Genomic DNA, 22,080 nt, shown 5'->3' with positions numbered 1-22,080 from the left:
TACTCAGACCCCCGATCAAAGAGCCCCTGGTCCCTTCGGACCTAAGTCTTGTTCTAAACTCACTGATTTTACCACCCTTTGAACCTGCATCATCTTGTGATTTGAAGTATTTGTTGTGGAAGACTCTCTTTTTAGTGGCTATAACCTCTGCCAGATGGGTATCGGAATTACAAGCTCTTTCTGTTCGTTCCCCTTATATCATTTTTCACAAGGATAGGGTATCCTTGAGAACTAATCCATTGTTTCTTCCAAAAGTCTGTTCAGAGAAGAATATAAACCAATCCATTGAATTGCCTGTGTTTTTTCCTAACTACAGCGACAAGGAAGAGTGTAAATTGCATCAGTTGGATGTTCATTGGCAGTTACACTTTTACCTGTACAGGACAAAAGACCTCAGGAAATCCGATAAGTTTTATGTGTCATTTTCTAACATAAAGAAAGGGTTGTCAGTTTCCAAAGTAACTTTGTCAAAATTGGTGACTGATTGCATTTCTTTCTCTTACAGTAAGAATAATAAACAACTACCAGGGAAGATAAAGGGACATTCCACAAGAGCAGCCTCTACATCCTCTGCCTTTCAGGCCAGACTTCCTATTGACTCTATTTGTGCAGCTGCCACATGGGTGAGACCTCATACCTTTATCACTCATTACAAAGTAGATGTGGCCTCCTGGAACAGGTCTTCCTTTGGGGCCACTGTATTGAAGAGTATTTTTTCCTGAGCCACCCTCGGATTAAGGTGCTAGGGACGCTATGCTATCCCAATCTGCAAGAATTACAGCAGAATAGGACAACATAACATTAAGAAGTTACGTACTTACCATAACATTCCATGTTTGTTGTCCATCTCACCTACATTTTTGCATCCCACCCTCCTACCCTCATCCTGTGTTCCTGGAGGAATGGGTGGACAATTCTATACTTATGTACATAGTTATGATGATTTGGAATCTCGTGTTTTTGTTTCATACCAAATATCTGTATGAAGATAGAGATATATTTTTCCTGGTGTAGTTATTTGGGTTAGCCTAAATATTTCACTTGCAAATGATATCTGGGGATGTGGCCCAGAGCGTCATGGGATAGGGTTTCGCCTCAAGCCAGTGGAAGCTCTCGAGCTTTAGTATTCAGCCGAGTCGGATCGGTTCCAAATGGATTCTTCAGTGATTATCTTGGTAACAACATTGGTTCTCCCTTCCTATGAGAATAACTAAGGACAGTGTCCACAACTTTCCTCACAGATCTACTCACACAAGACTGGAGGAGTTTGATACATCCTAATGTGAAACAACTGCAACAGACTGCCTGGATGATTCGATTTTCATATCTTTTAGACACTTTGTTTCAGAAGACATACAGCAGGTTCTAAAGGAGGCAAGAAAGCCTGATACTGGAAAATCTTATGCTGCTAAATAGAAAAGCTTTACAAGCTAGTGCCATAGTAAAAAACAGGGCTCATTTAGGGATTCCATACCATTCCATGTATGAGTGATTCTCTGGCCTTTTCTATACTTCTGTCTGTTGGACATTTCAGCATGTCTGCCCATGGATCCCTCCACTTTCTATTCACTTTTGTCAAGCAGTTTTTCAAAGGTGTTTTGCATATTCGAAAACAAAGGAATCAACTGATATGAAGAATACTTTCTCCCTGGATCTTGGCTTTGTTTTGGAAAAGTTAACTCTGTCTTCCTGTGAACCTGTTTATGAAGCTGCTTTACAGTTCTTGATGTGGAAGATAGTGTTATTTATTACTTTGACATCTGCAAGATGACTATCTGAGGCGCAAGCTGTTGTGGTGGGTGAACGCTATTTGGTATTCCATAGAGATAGGGTTAACATAAGACCAATTTCCTCATTCATGTCAAAAATTGTTTCAGAGTTCACTTTGAATCAAGCCATTAATCTCCCTATTTTCTGTTCTGAAACTAAATTCAGGGAGAAAGCATTCTTTGTGCTCTGGATATGTGCAGGCAGCTCAGTTATTGTCATCAAACAACCACGTTCTTTAGTAAAGCTGAAGAGCTGATTATCTCCTATGATGAGACAAAGAAAAGGCAACCCATGTCAAAACAGACTATTTTCACATGATTATCCTTTGCTATTACTTTTTGTTATCCTCATTATGCTAAATCACTTCCAGGTGGTGTCAACGCACACTTTACCAAGAGCCATATCTTCTTTGATGACAAACTGGAAAGGGGTGGACTCTCAAAGCATTCTAGAGGTTGCTACTTGGTCCATTGTACATACTTTTATGAGGCACTACAAACTGGATCCCTTTCCTAGGGCCAGGTCCTCCTGGAGCCTAATTCTTCCTCCTCCTAGGTCGGGTAAGTTATACTAATATACCCATATAGTTAAGGCTTCTGCAGCAGTGATTTATGATGAACATAGAACAGTTGTGAAGTTGCACTAACACATAAAGTGTTCACAAATTTGCTTTGTGTCAGAACATTAGGTTGTCCCTTTTTCAGGGCAAGAAAGTCTGGAAAGGGTTTGGAGCCCAGGCTGCTGTTTTCTTCCTTTAGAGCCTGAGCCTCAGCAGCCTAGGTGCATGTGCAGGGGAAAACAAACACTTTGGAAGACTGGCCAAATGTTATATCCTTGGCAAGATATAAACCGTATAGGTAAGGCTGCTGTAGCAGTGGGGAATATAAACGTCTACTGTTAGGGTAAGTAAATGCAACTTTCTTCACCCATGTTTCTTTGGTTTGGCACAAACCACGACAAAAGTTGCTTTTCACATGCTGAATGTGCACCACTAAATTAAGGTTTTAACCAAAGCAGGTGTAGTTCATGTTTTTATTGTTCAGAAAATTCATGTTGAAGTAAAAAAACTGTCACCTAACTTAACTTTTCAAGTGAATCAGTGTGTAATATTTAAAAATTATCCCCTCCTCAACCCTGATGACAATAAGAATAAAAAAACAAACAAAACACAACAAAATCATTTCTGTGGGCAAATCTGTATTTCTTCTCATGCCCACGTATTTATTTGGTGCCATCACAGTATTTAAGGAGAGTCCTTCAAGAGAAAAAAAATTAAACCGAAGATCAGCTAAACACCAAGATCAATTACTGAGGGCAGCCTGTGTCTCCTGTTAACCTCACGTAGTAACAAGACATGGATTGGCCAGCCATATCCTATTGCTACTAAAGAGGAAGGTCTTGACTCATTCATTCATTGTTATACCACCCAAGCAATATCTTTCTTTCTTTCTTTTTTGTTTTAAGCAGCTACAGTGTTTGTTTGTGGGGGCCCTGCACAAACATGGATGATCAGGGCCCCCTTATACTGGCTATGTTTATTATTGCCCATGGGAAATTTTGAGCCACAATGAAGACACTCATCTTTTGATCATCTACTTTTAAGGGATGTACCTTAGGCACCTGTACTTTAAAATCACTAGCCATTAACTAAAACAATTTTGTTAATTTTCATGTATTTTATGCTGTATGTTAGAGAGCTGTTTATATCTAAAAATAGGTTTTGAAGTCAATGAATTGTTAAAGCAAATATAAATGGTACAGAATAAACCACTACTGGTAGCAGTATATTTCATCCTTCAAAACACACGAGGTTGCTTTTGTAGTTTTTTTAGTAAAATATATTTTACCTGTGTTACTCATCCCAGTGTTTATAATAATGAAGCTTTCTGTTGTAGGTTTTATTCCATGTACAGTAGTCCCTAAAAACAGAAAGCAAGCAAAACTTTGAAAAGAATTAAGGGTTATAAAGAATTATAATCTAAGTTGCAGGTTCTTGGACACCAAGGTGCAACATATAAGAACAAGTACACTCTGAGTTAGTTTATACAGTATGTAAACAATTAATACAGAATGTTCCTAAGTTTGACTGTTATATTTGCTGTGCCCCTCAAATAAAAAAAAATCATGGACAATAACAGTCAATCTATAATGCCAGATGTTAGAGTTTCCTACTTCCTATTTTTTTTTAGAAAATGGACATGATGCAAAACCCGTTGTTCTGTTTTAAAGTTGTTCCTGATTTAGTGTTTTCCTTCCCCCATTAAGTTTTCTTGTCCCTAAATGTCTACAGCCATAACCCCGCTCACTCACCCACTCTACCGCACACAGTGTCAGACACCCACAAATATGCAGACACTCACCATGTATGTCACACATATATGTACATTTACTCGACTGCACTCATGGGCACATTCATCCATTCATCCATACACACTCATTCACACAAACATATACACACAGTCACACCCATACACACCCATCTAGTCTTACCTACGATCTCTAAGCAGTGCCCACTTTTCTAACTACCCAGGCATACACACACACGCACACACACACACACACACGCACACACACACACGCACACGCGCACACACACACACACACACACACACACACACACACACACACACACACACACACACACACGCACACACTCACGCAAGACCATAACCTTACAGACATCCAAACAAGCTGTCACACACATGCACACACTCAAACAAACCTTCAACATTACCTCCTAGCTATACTCCCTGAAGCATAACACCAAAGTTGTCTTTTCCATTAGAAGTAATGGGTAAATGTGGCATTTTGGCTTTGTTAATTAACATAGCTGGCTGTGCTAATTTATGTATTCTAGTGATTCTGTGAATCACTTGAGCATGTAAATCCCTTTTATAGGCATTTCCTTGGTGAGAGGGCATAGCTAAATAGCATTGTCTCTTCCCCTGGAATGCCTTATTGGCATTGAGCATGGTCATGATTGTGTAGAATCATTAGTTGGCCTGTCCATGGATTGTAAAGTCTACCGCCCTTGTTTTTCAACCTGTGTTGAGGCTTACTAATGGCAGTAACCCCTTCTGAATCCAAGCCAGTGAGTGTGTAGTCTTCCACCAAATTAGTCAGTTGCCCATTATATGATCTTTTGTCACTGTGTGCATAAACACTTAAAGGTAAACCTATACTGGCACAGGTATACTAAGCTGGTAATTCTGTGTGAGAGTACAACTGTGTTTTTTTTTTTGTAATTAATGAAAAATCCATACCTATTAAATGCTGTTCATCTGCTCTTGCAGTACCTTTTGTAGCATCTGTAGATGTATCTGTGAAACAAAAAATAGGTAATTCATTTTACAATAGTAAGGTGTCAGATGTAGGAAAAAATAAGCAATCATTAACAAAGTAAGACACGTTAAACTGTGGTTCATTTTTGTAGTAAAATGAAAACAAAATTTAATTTATTTGCTTACGTTTATTAATGGAGAAATTCTTTCTGGGCAGTGAAAAAATCCACAGGAAACAAACATTTCAGCAAACGTTTCGGTACACAAACATTAATAATTATGAACGGTGAAAATAATAAAGGGAGTAAATGCTAAAACATCGACAACAGCATAAAAAATAAATAAGAGGACTGATGTATAATTAACAACACTACCACTTCATGAAAACTTCAAATGTAGCTATTGGACAAGACTAACAAGAAGTATGTCAATGAGAAGTAAAAGGGATAACATTGCCTCAATTACAAAGCAAGAGAAGGAAGGTTCGAAAGTATTCTCAGAATTTACCACTTACTCAGGTGATCAGTGGGAGGCCATTTTTACATCTGGTATAAGACAGAATGAGTAAATCTTAGCTGTAGCTTGTGAAGATACTGAGTGAATTTACACCAGTTTAAGGTATTATGAAATACAGGCCATGGTGATGTATTCTAGAAACATGGTTAGTAGCAAACCTAATAACTCCATTATAACATTGTTCAAGACTGAAAAGCTAAGAGCAGTGCAAGTATGGAAAAACACAAGAAGCATATGACCACTTAGGAAACAAAAATTATCTGGCTATAAAAACTCTTGTAGAGTCAGTTAAGAACTGCTCTTCTGTGTAAAGGAGGCAGAGCTTTTGGTTTACTTTCAAAGTGATTGCACAAACTTGCGCATCTATCTTTAAGTGCTTATTTAGAGTAATGCCTAGAAGTTTCAAGGAAAGATCAACTTACGGTGATGATATGAGGGTAAAATTTTGGAAACACCCCATATACGAGAAGAAAAAAAAACATATATCTTCTATTATGGCTGTATTTAGAACCAGGCCAGATAGACAACCACTTCTGAAGTTTATCAAATCTTACCTGGCGATTACAATGTATTTGTCTGTATAAGGGGCCATTAAAGAGGAGAGCAGAATTATCTGCATATTGTATTAATCTGGCTGGACTACAGTAATACATATTTCATTAACAGCAAGTGCACTATTAAATGGATAATTTTGGACGATCTAAATTTTCCATTGTATTTTCTCCAAGATAAACATTTGAGGCAGTTAAGTATTAGTTCAGAATTTACTCTGCAGTTTTAGGTTAAGTAACTTCCCACTAACTTCACATTTCTTTCAGGTACTCAGTAATCCTATTGCACTTTCCTCGGTTTTTGCTTGTAGGGATTCTGGTTATGTGCATGTCATTTAAGCAGATTTGTGCTCTCAAATGTCTTCTTAAAGAAGGCATTTCTACCTAGTGGGTTTACACAGCTGATACACAATGAGTTAATTTAACCATCCATTAGCTTTTAGATTTGTTTATTATTATATGCAGATGTTATGCAATCAGGATAACTATTTACATGAATGATAGCCTTTCTTCTGTTATTTGTAATAATCTATTTCATTCCACTTATGAACAGTGCTGCAGTGAAGGTTATAATGTTGCATTCTGTAGTATTTGACAATTAACTACTCATAAAGCATACATATTTCTAATAGGGCATGCACAGATCATGTATGAATCAGGACAGGGAAAATAATTTGGATTTTCTTCTAACAAAAAATCTATCATTTTACCAATATAGCTACTCTGTTGTTTTGACATAAAAAAAAAAAAAATCTGAGTACTTTATTTATTTATTTATTTAATTTACTTATTTCACATTTGCTTACTGGAATAGTCTAACCGGGAAAGAAAAAAATCCCCTCTTCAACTGTTCCAACAATCCAAACATACAGAAACATTTAGAATATTTTCTTTTTGGCAAAATTAGACATACTTTTAGTCATCATTCAGAAGGCGCAATGTGCAGTGGTAGCATTGTCGCCTCACAGCAAGATCTTCTCCGATTCGATTCTTGGCTGGAGTGCCTTTTGTGCGGAGACTGCATGTCCTCCCTGTGTTCCTGTGTATTTTCTCCATGTGCTCTGGTTTCCTCCCACATTACAAAGACATGCATCTAGAGCATTTCTCCCCGGGCCTCTGCTGAAAATTGGCTTTGTTCCAAGTTGGATTTTCCCGGTAAACAAATGTTAAATAAAATAAATAAAAATAAAATCTAGGTGGTATTTATTTGCCCCTCTTGCTTCCAGTTAGGTAACAAGCCCCTTTCGGTGTAAATTTGTTTTATATAGTTCTTAGAGTTGGTAGTCTGGATTGTCATTGTGCCTCTTATTAGTTTTCTTGGTCACAAATGTTAGTATGGGTTCCTTTAGCTTAGTTTTTTCCTCTAGAAAAGGACAACACATTTGAGTTCAGGAAATACCTAAAGTGTTGCTATGAATTTTATCCTTAAGAGCAAGTACAACTCATGTGTGATTTGACTGTTGGTGGTATACATTTATGTGCAGTGTGACATTTGTAAAGAATTTGGGTTTAGACTATCACAAGAGAGGAGGAACAACTTGACTTTAAAAGGGCTACTGCCTATGGCTCAAAATAGTTAGAAGAGGAAGCTAGAGGAGCAGGGTGATCTGGAGATATGTCATTCCCTCTCTGTTGCAAAGATCTGTTATACTGAGTTTTCTCCTCCTCAGTCTAGATCAACACCTGTGAGAGTTCTGAACAATGGTCAGTATGGGGGAGAGGGTCGCTGCATTTGGTGGTCTCTGTAGTGTACAACTCCCTCCACATGAAAAAGACTAAGAAGTATTTTCCTTTAAGAAGGTGCTTTCAAGCTACTTAGTGTCCAGGTAATCCTCACTTAATAGTCCATGTATAACAATTAATTTGGACAGAGAAAAACAGGGCTTTTGTCAAGGCACACATTGAGATTTGCATCCTCTTTTCCCATCATTTTCCAATGTGGTAATAGAAGGTTCCAGTTTCTCCATCATTCATACTGCTTCTTCAGAGTCAGAAAGTTACCCAAATCCTCTTACATTAACATTGGTATCAACTACTTATTCAGTGCCCTTGTCTACTTACACGTCAGTCGACTTGTTGCTGAGTTATTCAGTACCTAAGGTCACTGGGCCCCAGGTTCATGGTTTCAACAGCTTGTGAACTTGAGGCTGTTCTTCCATTCATTTACATTGGCACTAATGTCCTCAGGGTCACAGCAGTTTTTTGTACCTGTTTTCCACTTGGCATGTTTATAGATTCATATGTAATAACTAGGCATGCAGTTCAAGATGCCATTTGCCCCAAAGCATACTCTGATTAAGTGACTTGCACAAGGTCACACTGTGGCAAATTAAGGTGGAAAGATTCAAACCCTGTACTCTTGGCAAGGAAGTAGCTCATTATCAGGTCAACTTTAGTATATGCCAGTGAGACTTGGATTGTTAGATTCAACAATAAGCTTGCTGATGTCAATCCCTTCTTTGTTGCAATTTTTTTTTCAGCACTGATATCTTCATTGTCAACCCGTAAGCATACCGATGTGGCTCAGAAACCATAAACCTTGTCAAGTGATCTTCTCTTAGGATCTCAATTGGCATAGCTCTGCATCAGGATGCCATCACATCTGAGACCTCTCTTCTTTGTATCTCATCCTGTAATCATCTCTCACTAGAGATTGAGGGGTGGAAAGCAGTTACAGGGTTTGCATTGAAGTATCTAGATTAGATTCCTGTCTTTCCAACTTGGATGAATCCCCTCTGAGTGTTCCCAGGAACAGGCAATGTAAGAAGATGCATCCAACTTCACCATCCTGGATAAAGACTTAGATGAAGTAAAGAGCTCCCCAGTTTCCTGCCTTGACAGTTTGGGGAGATCCTTGAATTAATGTGTCAGTGAGAGTCTATGATAATTTATCTCATCTCCTCTGAAGAAAAGTTACCTCAGGAGGCTTTCTGCTGTACACCAACTGCCTATTTGGTGGCTCCTGCAGCTGCCAAGTTGGTCTTTGTTGTCATGCAGAGAGATTGTCAGGAAGCTGATGTGGTAATGCCTATTTTAAGGAGAACTGATGGGATCCTCCAGCCTCCCAAGGACCTTGAATGTTGTAAAGATGCCTTAGATGACTACTGTAGTGACCATTCCCCTCAAAAGGAGCCTTCAGAGGGGAACCCAGCTATTCATCTCCCTGAAAGTGAGCTTGGGCTTTGGAATTATTTAAGAAGAGTGTTTATGCATCAGATACCTTTTACAGCCGAGCACTTAATTACTTGATGGATATGACTCACTTTCAGTGTGACCCAGTGGAATGGACATTTGACATGCTGTAAATGATGCCACATGGGGGTCTGTGTAAAAGCTGAAATCCTAGGTGGCAACGATGTGTAATGTATCCAAGCTGTCTATGTGGCTCCTGCAAAATGCAGTTGATGGAGCAGCTTGCACAACATGGACATGCATCACTATGCATTAACATGTTTGGCTCAAGCATTGTAACTTTGTAGACAACTATAAAGCATCATTCAGTGAAAAACATCCTTATCATGGATCCTCTCCTTTTCTTCCATACGGAATAGAGAAACTGCTAAAGAGTAAATAGGAGAGCAAGACATTCTCAGCTACTGACTGAGATAAAAAGTGCAGGTCATTAATTCAAATGAAAAAACTGAAGGATGACCTCCCTTGCAAATCATCATCACTATCAAACAGGTAAAGAATTTTGCATGGCACAACAATGATGAACAAAGAAAGGGGCCCCAGAACAACATAAATATTTTCCCTCATTTATTTTTATAATGCTTACCAGAAATTATCTCACCTCTTTGTGAGAGCATAGGTGAATAACATGAGCCACTGTTTTTTGATAGTTGTGTTTGTCAACAGCTTCTTTTTGTTCTTCTCTACTAATTCTTTAGTTTGTCCTTTCTTAGCTCCATTAGATACCTTGATATACACTGTTAGCAGTGACCTTTTTTCCAACTGATTTTTTTCCTTTACATTGTAGTACCTTATAGATGCCTCTCCTTTCTGTACATTGACAATCCATTTCTTTCATTTGCATCCTGCAAATCCATCCTCCTTTCATTTTTTCCATCTCCTTGCTTTCTCTACTCTTTTATCTTCACTTGAATCAGCCCACTCCTATGTCTGTTTAGTTATTTACATTTGTAATAGATTGTATTTTTATGTCACAGGTGTCATTCACATTCTGTGGGTTAGTCTTGTCAGTTTTATACATCTTTTCATTCCCCCTCCAAGGTCCCATCCCACAATAATTGTTTTTGGCACACCAAATCTACTTTTAAGTGATTTAGTTGCTCTTTCTCAAACCAGTCCTCACAGAACAGCACTGTCTTCAAACAGTAATACTTTTGTTTTGTAGAAAAACTGTACCTCATATCTCACTTGTACATCCACTCACTGGCATTACATCTACACATATTTCAATTAATTTTCTTTATCCACATGCTTACTTCTAATACCGTTTGTCTCCAACTCTTGTCTTGAAATATTTCTTCAAACAGTATCTTTTATGTGAACCTGATGTTTACACTTTGCTCTGGCAATGTAGAATACAGTCCTAGACCTCACAAACCATTCAACCCCTCAGCATTTCAAGTTTCAAGCCCTGCACAGTCATCTGATACTCATTATATTCACACAATTGCTCTATTGCACCCTCTTCAAAGAGTCTGATTCCACCCACCTCATTTTTGGTAGCATTAGCAACATAAAAGACCTAGAACCCTGAAGTATGCAATAAAATCCTTATATCCTGCACTATATCTTGCAACATCTTGACAACCCAGGGACATATGCAAAGTTTAATACAATAATTTCAGAACTTCTTCACTTGAAACTCTCCCAGCTCTCTGTTCCTGTTTCCACCTGTCAGTGGACCACCAGTTTTCTAACCAGTAGGAAACAGCAGGTGAAACTGAGGAAATTTACATCTAGCTATCACACGATCAATACAGGTGCCCACAGGGATGTGTGCTCTCCCCACTGTTATTCTCCCTCTACACTAATGACTGCACCTCTAAGGACCCCTCTGTCAAACGTATTAAATACGTAACTGTTAAAACTGTTAACAGGGTCATCAGGAATGGTGATGTGTCTGCATACAGATGGGAGGTTGAGCAGCTGGCCCTTTGGTGTAGTCAGGATAATCTGGAACTGAATACTCTTAAAACTGTGGAGATGACATTGGACTTTAGGAGTGGTACTACAATATTAACCCTCCCCCTCTTTATATTTAATACTGCTGTGTCAGTTGCGGAATCCTTCAAGTTTTTGGGATCTATAATCTCCCGGGACTTAACTGGGAGACCAATGCAAGGGTCATCATAAAAAAGGCACAACAGCGATTGTACTTTCTGTGACAGTTGAGGAAATTCAACCTCCCATAGGAACTGTTGATTCAGTTCTATACAGCAGTCACTGAGTCTGTTCTCAGCTCATCCATAACAGTGTGGTTTGGATCTCTGTCTAATCATGACTAAAACAGGTTACATTGAATAGTCATGTCTGCCAAAAATATCACTGGTGCTAGTTTGCCCTTCTTACAGGACCTCTACTATTCCAGAGTCATGAAAAGGGCAGGGAAAATCACCACTGACCTTTCACATCCAGGCCACCATCTTTTTGAACTATTACCATCAGCTAGGCGTTATAGATTAATACACACCAAAACAAGCAGATATAAAAACATTTTTTCCCCAGCCCATCAAGTTCATAAACAGTTAACTCACCTTATTAGGCTGGGGTATTCTTTTTCCCAAGCCACCAAGGATTCTGCAGTATTGTTTACATATTGTTAATACCTGTTTCTTTCAGAGTTTCTTTCAGTATTTCTTGCAATGAGTTGCACCTTGCATGTCTATTTGTTTGTGTCTTTCGGCTTTTCTCGGTTAGGGGTCACCACAGTGGAACTCTGGTCCGCTAATGATTGGCAGTTGATTTTTACATACCGGCTTGCCAGACCTGATGCACAACCTTCAACGAAGGTACGCTCATTCACGCATGTCTCCACGCAGAAGACACTCTAGCTGAGAATCGAACCAGACAGCTATGTCTATGTATATGTATATGTATATTTACTTATAGGATTATAGGTTCATACTAGGCTAACTGCCCTTGTGGGCCATTTTAAGCCTAGCCAATTATCCCATGTAAGAATCAAACCCTGCACCTTGTGTCTGCAAGGTAAACACCTTAACCATTATGCCAGCCTCCCACCCATTTTTTTGTCTTGTTCTTAATAGTTGCATGTATGTCGTTTGTCTTGTTCTTAATAGTTGTATGTATGTTGTTTATGTAATTCATACTTGATGAGTCAGTGAAACTGGCGTTAAATTCCTTGTATTCATGCATACTTGGCCAATAAATTTGATTTTGATATTGTTTCATTTAGTGAAACTTGGCACAAATGCCATCTTAAGCTTCCTCCCTTTCTGTATTTCCAGGTAGCATGTAGGCGGGTGATGATTAGTGATCAGCAGTATGGTTTCATGCCGGGAAGGAGCACTACAGATGCGATGTTTGCTCTGAGAGTGTTGATGGGGAAATGTAGAGAAGGTCAGAAGGAGTTGCATTGTGTCTTTGTGGACTTGGAGAAAGCATATGATAGGGTGCCTAGAGAGGAGTTGTGGCATTGTATGAGGAAGTCAGGAGTGGCAGAGAAGTATGTAAGAGTGGTACAGGATATGTACGAGGGTAGAGTGACAGTGGTGAAGTCTGCAGTGGGAGTGACAGATGCATTTAAGGTGGAGGTGGGATTACATCAAGGATCAGCTCTGAGCCCTTTCTTATTTGCAGTGGTGATGGATAGGTTGACAGACGAGATCAGACAGGAGGCCCCATGGACTATGACTTTTGCAGATGACATTGTGATCTGTAGTGAAAGTAGGGACCAGAATGAGGAGACCCTGGAGAGGTGGAGATATGCTCTAGAAAGGAGAGGAATGAAGGTCAGCAGGACTAATACAGAATATGTGTGTGTGAATGAGAGGGAGGATAGAGGAATGGTGAGGATGCAGGGAGTAGAGTTGGCAAAGGTGGATGAGTTTAAGTACTTGGGATCAAATGTTTAGAGTAATGGTGAGTGTGGAAGAGAGGTGAAGAAGAGAGTACAGGCAGGGTGGAATGGGTGGAGAACAATGTCAGGAGTGATTTGTGACAGACGGGTACCAGTAAGAGTGAAAGAGGTCTACAAGAGGGTAGTGAGACCAGCTATGTTGTATAGGTTGGAGACGGTGGCATTGACAAAAAGGCAGGAGTCAGAGCTGGAAGTGGCAGAGGTAAAGATGTTAAGATTTGCACTGGGTGTGACAAGGATGGACAGGATTAGGAATCAGTATATTAGAGGGTCAGCTCAGGTTGGACGGTTTGGAGACAAAGTCAGAGAGGTGAGATTGCATTGGTTTGGACATGTGCTGAGGAGGGAATGCTGGGTGTATTGGGAAAAGGATGCTAAGGCTGGAGCTGCCGGGAAAGAGGAAAAGAGGAAGGCCTAAGATAAGGTTTATGGATGTGGTGAGAGTGGTTAATGTGACACAGCAATATGCAGAGGACAGTAAGAAATGGAAACAGATGATCTACTGTGGTGGCCCTAACGGGAACAGCAGAAAGAGAGAAGTTGTAGGTGGGGGTGTTGTGAAAATGCTTTAAAAACATTGGCACAATTCTTTTTTTCCAAACTTCTTTATTAAATTTACACACATGACAAAGGCAATTTTGCATTTATATAAATGAAAAACATACAAAATAATATCACTTTAGTTAAAAACAATTTACATCACAGGCACCATTGAAACAACTGTAATTGTAAACATTATACATCACTTATAAACCATTCAGTCAATGTTAGTTAAGCATTATATAGCTCATTCAAATCATGCCTCTTAAACCTTGTTCCTGCTCTGCATATATTGTTTCCACAATTCTCATTTTTTCTTATGTAGTTTGCACCTTCCCTTTTCTAAAGATACTAGTACCAGTTGTTTTATCTCTGTTACTCTATTCTCTACTTCCAGTAAAGTTGGTCTAGACTTCCATTTTCTAGTAATTGCTTTTTTGGCAGCCACCATAGTTAGACAAAACAAGGCTGTACTATGTCTAGGCATTTCCAATTCTGTAGCATAACTCAAAAAAATCACCTCCCCAGTCAGCTCAGTGTGCTCACCCAGCATCTCCAACAGAGCAGTCTGCAGGGAATCCCAAAAATCTGCCAGCTCATCACACTTCCAAAAAATATGTTCCCAGCTACCTCTTTCTTGCCCGTCACACCTCCAACATTTGATATCCACGTGAGGAAAAATTCTTTGTAGTCTACTTGTAGTATAAAAATATCTATGTAAAGACTTCCAGACAAAGATCCTAAATCTTCTAGACTTTGTTGGACATTTTGGAGATATACATATATCCCCCATTGTCTCTTTGTGAATTGCTTATCCAGTCTCTCTTCCAATCCTTTCTAAGCTCCTCTGATTGATTCTTATAGTTATCGTGCAATATTCTATGTGCTTTACTAATTATTCCTTTTTAATTGTAGCTTCTGTTCTAGGTTCTATTAAAACCTCTACCAGTGCTGGGCTTTCATTTAGGAGCCCCCTATTTCTTTCTGTTTGCCTATACTCTGATATCAATCCTTGATAGGGAAGGCAATCTCTAACCTGCATTTCAAATAAATTCTTGACTTCTTCCCATTCTATTACCTTCCCCTTTCTAGTTATTTGCTTCCAATACCTTGGTTCCTTTGCCAGTTTTCTCCAATAAATTCCAGCCCCCTCTTGTTGTTATCTGTATCCCTGACCACATTGAACCCTATCGGCAAAATGTCTTTTCTCCATTCTCGTGCTGGTTTGGTTCTTAGAATACTTCCTGCTATTTTATGAATATAATACTCTGTATGATTTTAGTTGTTCTCCTTAAGAGTCTGCATCCAAATTCCCAATCTCCTTATTTATTGATCTTTCTCCCTGTGTCAGCATCATTCCTTTCCACTTTGAATTATAGATTTCTGCTTGTGCTATGTATAAAAGCCTTAACTTGGTTGCTCTAAAATACTCCCTCAGATTAGGTAATCCTAGTCCACCTTGTTCTATTGGTAGAATCACCTTATCCCACTTGACCCTTGCTCTCTTCCCTTCCCAGATAAAATCCTTCAACTCTTTTTTTAATTGCTATCCACAACTTCTCCTCCAGTTGATAACAGTATGCCTGACCTGTGTATAAGACTAAAGGGACTAAAACATTTTAATGGCTTGTATCTTAGCATCTATATCCATGTAACAAAATTTCCAGTGTCTCGGTTTTTGTATTATCTTGTGTTTAGTTTCTTCCCACATATCCTTAGCTGCTACCATAGAGTCATTTATGATCCATACTCCTAAATACTTCATTTTATCATGTCTCCATAAATATGGATCTTGTTGGACCAATTTGTGTGTGGGTATACATAATTTACCACTATTGCCTTTATTTTAGCTTCATTAATTTTGTATCCCAGAAGATTTGAAACTGTCTTAAAATGTTCCACAACACTGTAATGTCCCTTTCTGGTTTTCTCATGTATAAAATAGTATCAACTGCAAATAGAGCCAGCTTTTCCTGACTACCATACTAATTATATCCTTGAATTTCGGAGTCCCTTATTTTCTTTGCCAGTGGTTCTAAATATAATGCAAACAACAAAGGGGGTAGCAGACAACCCTGCTTGGTTCTGATGCTCAAGCAGAAATTATCTGAGAGAAACTCACTCACTTTAATTTGCATCTCCGATCCGTCATATATTCTGCTAATCAGCCTTATAACTGTATCAGGGAAAGCAAATGCTTCCATTGCCCTGCTCATGAAGTCCTAGTCTACTCTGCCATATGCTTTCTCTGCATTAAGACCCATCAATAAAAGTGGTACTTTCTTACATTCTGCTTCCCTCTCGATCATCAGTGTTCTGATAATATTGATAAATCTTTGCCTCTCCTCCACAAAACCACACTGATCCATATCTATTAATTTTGGTATCACTTTTGCCATTTTTTTAGCCACTATAGAAATAAACACTTTATAACCATGGCTTGGTATTGAAATGGGCCTGTATAAAGCTGGATCTGATGGATCTTTACCCTCTTTAGGTATTACTTTATCAGTTTTCTCCCTCCTAACTTCCAAACTTCCACAGGAATAGCATCTATTCTTGGGATTTCCTGTAGATTGGTTATACATAGCCATTTTTCTCTCATCTCTTCCAATCCTCACTGTTAATAATTGAGCCTCATCTACGTCTAGCTTTGTCATATTTAGTTTTTCCATAATCATTTCCATTTGTACCTTTTCTTGATTTCCATATTTCTCTGCTTTATACAAATTTTCATAACATTTCTGAAATATTTAATACTTCTACAGGGTGTCTTGTTATCTTCCTTGATATAGGCTCCCTAAACTTGGTGACTGCCCTTTCCTGTTTTTGTTGCCTGAGTTGTTGTGCTAGACGTCTTTCTGCTCTAGAATTATTATCAAAAACAGTTGCTTAACAGCAATCTTTCTAAACTCATGCATATTATTGAGGTAATCCTTATTTTCTGTTTAGCATTCTGCAGTTGCTTCTTTTCTTGTTCTGAAGGATTCCCCCTATTTTGCAGTACATCACATTTGTCAACTCCTCTAAATAATTCTTGTTATTGTTTAGTCATAACTCCCTTTCTTTTATTTCCAGCCTAGTTTTAAACTCCACTTTAATTTTATCCCACTCCTTAGCTATCTTTTCAGAAGATAAATCTATCTTCTCTAGTAGCTCATTAATTCCACAACCCCTTTTTTTTAATTCCTCTCTTTTCAACCAGTAGGTGGGAAAGCGCCAGCGTCTTATTTTCATTTCTTTACCTTGTATTTTTATTTTGGTTATTATTGGTGCATGATCTGAGATAGTTATTGGGTGTGCTTCAAGACCTTCATGTAAAATATTGGCACAATTCTTAAGGCCAATTCCAAACCCCCTGGAGTAATTTGATCATTAGTTGTAGTCCAGCTCAATCTAGGAGGGTCCAGTTACATCAGTATTTTCTGTGCTTATTCTCACACCACTCTGAATATCTTTAGTGTTTACTTATATTGGATTGCTGACTGAAGCACCAAAAACAATTTTATTTTGCTTGATCAACTGAACCTCAGCCACAACTAACTACACAATAAACCTAACTAGCTGCCCCCTACATTGGTCTTACACATTTAACACTTTCTCTGTGTCATTCTTATCTCCTTAACCACAATATCACCCTTCGCAGTCTTGTCCTTATTAATACCACAAGCAAATGCACAAGTCCTTATATCTACCAGAATCTGTAAGTGACCACTACTGTGTCATCTATCATTGGTGCTTAAAAGCTGAAAAGTCACCTTCGGTACTAATTAATGGTAGGCATTCCTTTCTGAAAGAAATTATAACTGAAATCAAATGGATTGCACAGACCAATATGAACTATGTTGCAAGTGCAATAATTCAGCTTAGTAATACTCTTATTTCCATACAAAATATGATCTGTTTATAAAAGTGACACATCAGAGGAAATTGAATGCAATGCCGCATGTAATAAGGACTAGTATTAAATAACATTCACTCAGATTAGTTGCTGTTCCTCATCCTTACAAATGAAATTCAGAATTGTAATAAAAACAATGTAATCCACATTTTAGAAAACTATAGCCACGGTGGTGCAGCGGTAGCATTGTCGCCTCACAGCAAGAGGCTCTCCCATTTGATTCTCATCTGGAGTGCCTTCTGTGTGGAGTCTGCATGTCCTCCCTGCGGTTGAGTGGCATTCAAAAGACATGCATGAATGGGCGTGCCTTCATTGAAGGTTAGGCGTCAAGCTGGCACCTTGGCACCGTGAAAATCTACTGCCAATCATTAGCGGACCAGAATTCCGCTGTGGCAACCCCTAAATGGGAAAAGCCAAAGGAACAACAACAGAATCAATTCTTAAAATAAGCATTTAAATAAAAACTATAACTCTTGCTGATATGAAAATGAGCATCTTTTTCACCATTCTAGAATTACATTAATCTTACTGGTTATGGTACCTTAAGCAAAATACTTTTCAGTAAATCACCCCTGCATAAATCCATTTCTCAGAACCTCCCAAAAGATGTAAAAAAATGAGATTGTAGAGTCTTCTTTGGATAGAGATTTAGTTTTTGGACACTCTGCTAAAAAGGTTATTAAAAATATGACAAGAGAGGCAAGCTGATACAGGAAATCTCTCAGATTTTTCATCACTCCTTCTTTAAATCCTCCAAGGGATTCCCTGCTCCATCATCTAATTTTAGCAAGAAATAAAATAAACAGTTTCAGCAAAATGCTGGGAAGCAGATATGTCAAAAACAATGGCAAAGAAGTTCCAAAAAGAAAGCAGGAACTCTCAGAACAAAGGACAGTCAAACAAGTCAGAATGACTATATAAGGGATCTCGTCCCCCTCTCCTATCATAGGGGTTCTGTATCCCTTACTGAAAGACCAAATCTCCATTTCTCTCTTTGGCAACAGATTTTTTCAGACAAATAGGTGCTGAATGTTTTCCATGTAGGATACAGATGGCAGTGGGTGGAAATCCCTTCTTTTCAGGGGATTCCTCCTTATCTGCCAGACCAAACCCTTCTCTTTCCTCCTGTATTACATAATATGCTGTCTCAAGGGGTATTAGGAGCTATTCCTCCTCCTCAGTTAGGGGAAGGATTTTACTCAAGAATATTTGTAGTGCCAAAGGTAGAAGACACTTAGAGTCTAGTTCTTGATCTGTCTTTCCTGAAAATGCTTTCACTTCATAACCTGTTATCCCTTCTTCTTCATTTGAGTTTTGTAGTAACCTAACATTTAAAATGTGTATATGATCGCATTCCTATTCATCTAGATTTCAGGTATTTCTTAGGGTTTTGTGTCTGGATCACATTATCCCTTCTCTGCCTTACATGTTGGCCTATACACTGCTCCAAGGATGTTCAATAAGTATCTAGCTCATGTTTATAACCCCTTGCTGGCTACAAGGCATCCACATTTTTCCATATTTAGATGACTTGCTTATATTTGCAGAGTCTTTTTCGGAGTGCCAGAAATCTCTGTCCAGGGTCACAGATCTCTTACAAAGGCTGGGATTCCAAGAAAACATTCAAAAGTCTTTTTTTTACTTTGTCACACAGGGGTGCCTGCTAGATATATCAGTACAAATCACTTTTCTTCCACAGGAAAAAAAACAGATGTATATTTAGATCTTTTTCTAAGATTTTCCACTCAGTTTTCTGTCACTGCATGGGAATACCTCAGGATTCTGAGTCTCATGGCTTCCATGATTCTCATTATACTTCTTGAAAGACTCCATATGAGAAAGATACAATGATATCTAAAGTCTGATTGGGTTCAGCATCAACTACCACTTTCTTTTCAAATCCAGTTCTGGGATTTGTGAAAAGAGAAATTGCTTAGTGGAATCATCAAATACTGTTATCTCAGAATTTAGCCTTCCCCCCTTCCTGCTCCAACGTAGTCATGCACAACATACACCTCTGACTTTGCTTGGAGAACATTCACACTGGGTATAAAAGTGCAGGATCTCTAGAACAAGAAAGGCAGACAGACCAAAACACATAAGCATAAAAGAGAAACTAGCCCTCATTAAGGCTGCCAACTCTCTGACTCATCCTGGATCCCGAACACTTCAGTAAGTGGTTACAGACAATACCATAGTGATGAGGTACATAAACAAGCAAGGGGAGTCATATGTTATGCCCTAAACAGACTAGCCATGTTAGCATGAGATATAGCTTTACAGCACAATCTCACTCTGTAGGCATCAAGCTGAGTAGGACCAAAACAGACCCTCACAAATGGAAACTGAAGCAGGGTGTCTTCAAGACTTGATCCATCTGTTGGGAATTCCTCAGCTAGACCTTTTTGCTTCCTCTCTAAACAAACAACTGGTTAAATTCTATTCCATGACTCTTTGCAAGAAAGCCTGAAAGACAGATGTCTTTGTTTCCTTGAACAGGAATGTCCCTGTATGCTTTTCCACCCTTTCCATTGATTTCCAGGGTACTTCTGAAGATTAACAGGGACTCCCCAAAGATCATTGTGGTGATCCCTTCTTTTGGAATTGGCCACGGGCAATTACCACAAGTTTCCCCAGACTGAGTTTGCTCACACAAGATCATGGGTGCTTGTTACATCATGATCCCAAATGACTGCAACTGATTGCCTGGATGATACGATGTGAGTATCTTTTAGGCACCTGTTTTTTGAGGACATGAAGCAGGTACTAAAGGAGGCAAGAAAGCCTATTGCTAGGAAATCATATTTAAGTAAATGAAAAAGGTTTTTAGTCGGTGCCAATAAAATAATTAGTACCCATTCAGTGCTAATGTTTCTCTGGATTTATAGTATTTGTGAGTTACTATCCTATGGCCTGTCCTATTCCTGTGCAAAGGTTCATCAGGCATTCAGTATGTCTTTGCATGGATCCTCCTCTTTTAATGCAATCTCATGTGTAAATGTTTTTGAAAGGGGTGCTACATAAGAGGCCTTCCAGGAAAACTGGTGGCTCCTCCATGGGATCCTAATTTTCTATTTCTCCGTGTGAATCAGCTTATATGATAACTGGAGGTTCTTAACATGGAAAACAGTTTTGCTGATTGCTCTGACCTCTGCAATAAAAGTATCTGGGTTGCAAGCTCTTATGGTGGGTCAAGCTTATCTTATCTCATCTCTCATACAGACAGGATTTATTTGATGGTATCCAGGTTTACTGTAAGCTACTCTATTCATCTGTCTGCTTTCTTTCCAAAACTCAAAAATGAGGGAGAAAGGATGCTACCTTGGATGTCCACAGAAAACTCGGATACTATCTTGAGAGAACAAAATCTTTCAGAACTTCTGATTAGTTGTTCCTTCCTTGTAAAGGTAAGAAGAAGGGGCAATCTGTGTCAAAGCAGACTATTTTTAAATGTTGTTATTCGCACTGAAACAAAACTATTTCAGGCAGGATCAAGGTTCACACTACCCAGGCCTTAGCCTCATCTAGGGCTTTTTGGAAAGTGTTGGACTGTAGAAGTATTCTAGAAGTAGTAACATGATCTTCTGTGCATACTTTTACAACGTACTATAAACTATTTTTTTTCTTCAGGTGTAGGACTTGCTTTGCTAAGGTCATTCTCCAGGGGCTCCTGGAACCTGCCCCTTCCAGTTATTTTAAGCAATGGTAATTTACTTATACCTTAGGCTACCACAGCAGTGATCAATATGAAAACAAAGTGCAGCTGTTTAAATAAACTAACCATCATAGTAAATGTTCAATTGATCACTGCTGCAGTACTGCTCCCTCTCTCCACCACCTTCTTTTTGTGTGTTTTTATGCAGGGTAGCAATATCTTTTTTTCCAGTTATTTCATCAACAACACAGCTAGCCACCCCCTTCCTAAGAAAAGAAAAGCATAAATATTACAATTTATTTCACACAAATGCACACTTAGCAAGCCCGTAATACTAGAATTTAAGCTGGGTAAATGAAGAGGATAAGTTCCAATAGCACAGCTAGCCACCCCAACCCAAAACATTCAATTTATTTCACACAAATACACTCTAGCCAGCCTTTAAAATAATATGAAAAGGACAACGTTGCTGCCTACCCACCCAAAAAACATAAATATTCAGATTTATTCACACAAGTGTACCTTAAAGGTGGAATTTAAACCAACCAAGTGAAAAGAACAATGTACATTCATCCACAGCTGGCCAACCCTCCTCCCCAAAAAAGGATAAAAATATTCCAGTTTATTAACACAAATATTCACTTGCCAGCCTTAATTGCAGAATTTAAGCTGAGCAAGTTACTTCAATCCACAGCCTGGCTAGCTACCGCCACCCAACCAGAACAAAAAGAGGGCAGAAAAGTACAATGAAAAAAGAACATAAATATCCAATTTCGAAATATTTAATTAAATGC

General features: G+C 38.7%; 2 protein-coding genes across 7 annotated transcripts in view; one reads left to right on the top strand and one right to left on the bottom strand.

Moving 5' to 3' along the window:
* The window catches only part of CCDC146 (coiled-coil domain containing 146), a 4,019,163-nt gene that overhangs the window by 1,372,311 nt on the left and 2,624,772 nt on the right, over positions 1 to 22,080 (top strand). The window lies entirely within an intron of this gene.
* LOC122815746 (fibrinogen beta chain-like) overlaps positions 1 to 22,080 on the bottom strand; it is a 674,021-nt gene that overhangs the window by 348,638 nt on the left and 303,303 nt on the right. For 4 of the 6 annotated variants that reach the window (XM_044088499.1, XM_044088501.1, XM_044088502.1 and 1 more), the window contains 2 exons: positions 5,034 to 5,090; positions 3,618 to 3,689 (listed from right to left, as the gene is read on the bottom strand). In XM_044088499.1, the coding sequence (XP_043944434.1) occupies positions 3,618 to 3,689; positions 5,034 to 5,090 (129 nt within the window). The remainder of the gene's footprint in view (positions 1 to 3,617; positions 3,690 to 5,033; positions 5,091 to 22,080) is intronic. The other 2 variants (XM_044088503.1, XM_044088504.1) reach the window with 1 other exon arrangement.

The sequence above is a fragment of the Protopterus annectens genome, chromosome 11.part0 (assembly GCF_019279795.1).
Source record: "Protopterus annectens isolate FY-2018-M chromosome 11.part0, PAN1.0, whole genome shotgun sequence".
NCBI classification, from domain to species: domain Eukaryota; kingdom Metazoa; phylum Chordata; order Ceratodontiformes; family Protopteridae; genus Protopterus; species Protopterus annectens.
This window is presented reverse-complemented; position numbering and strand designations above follow the sequence as displayed.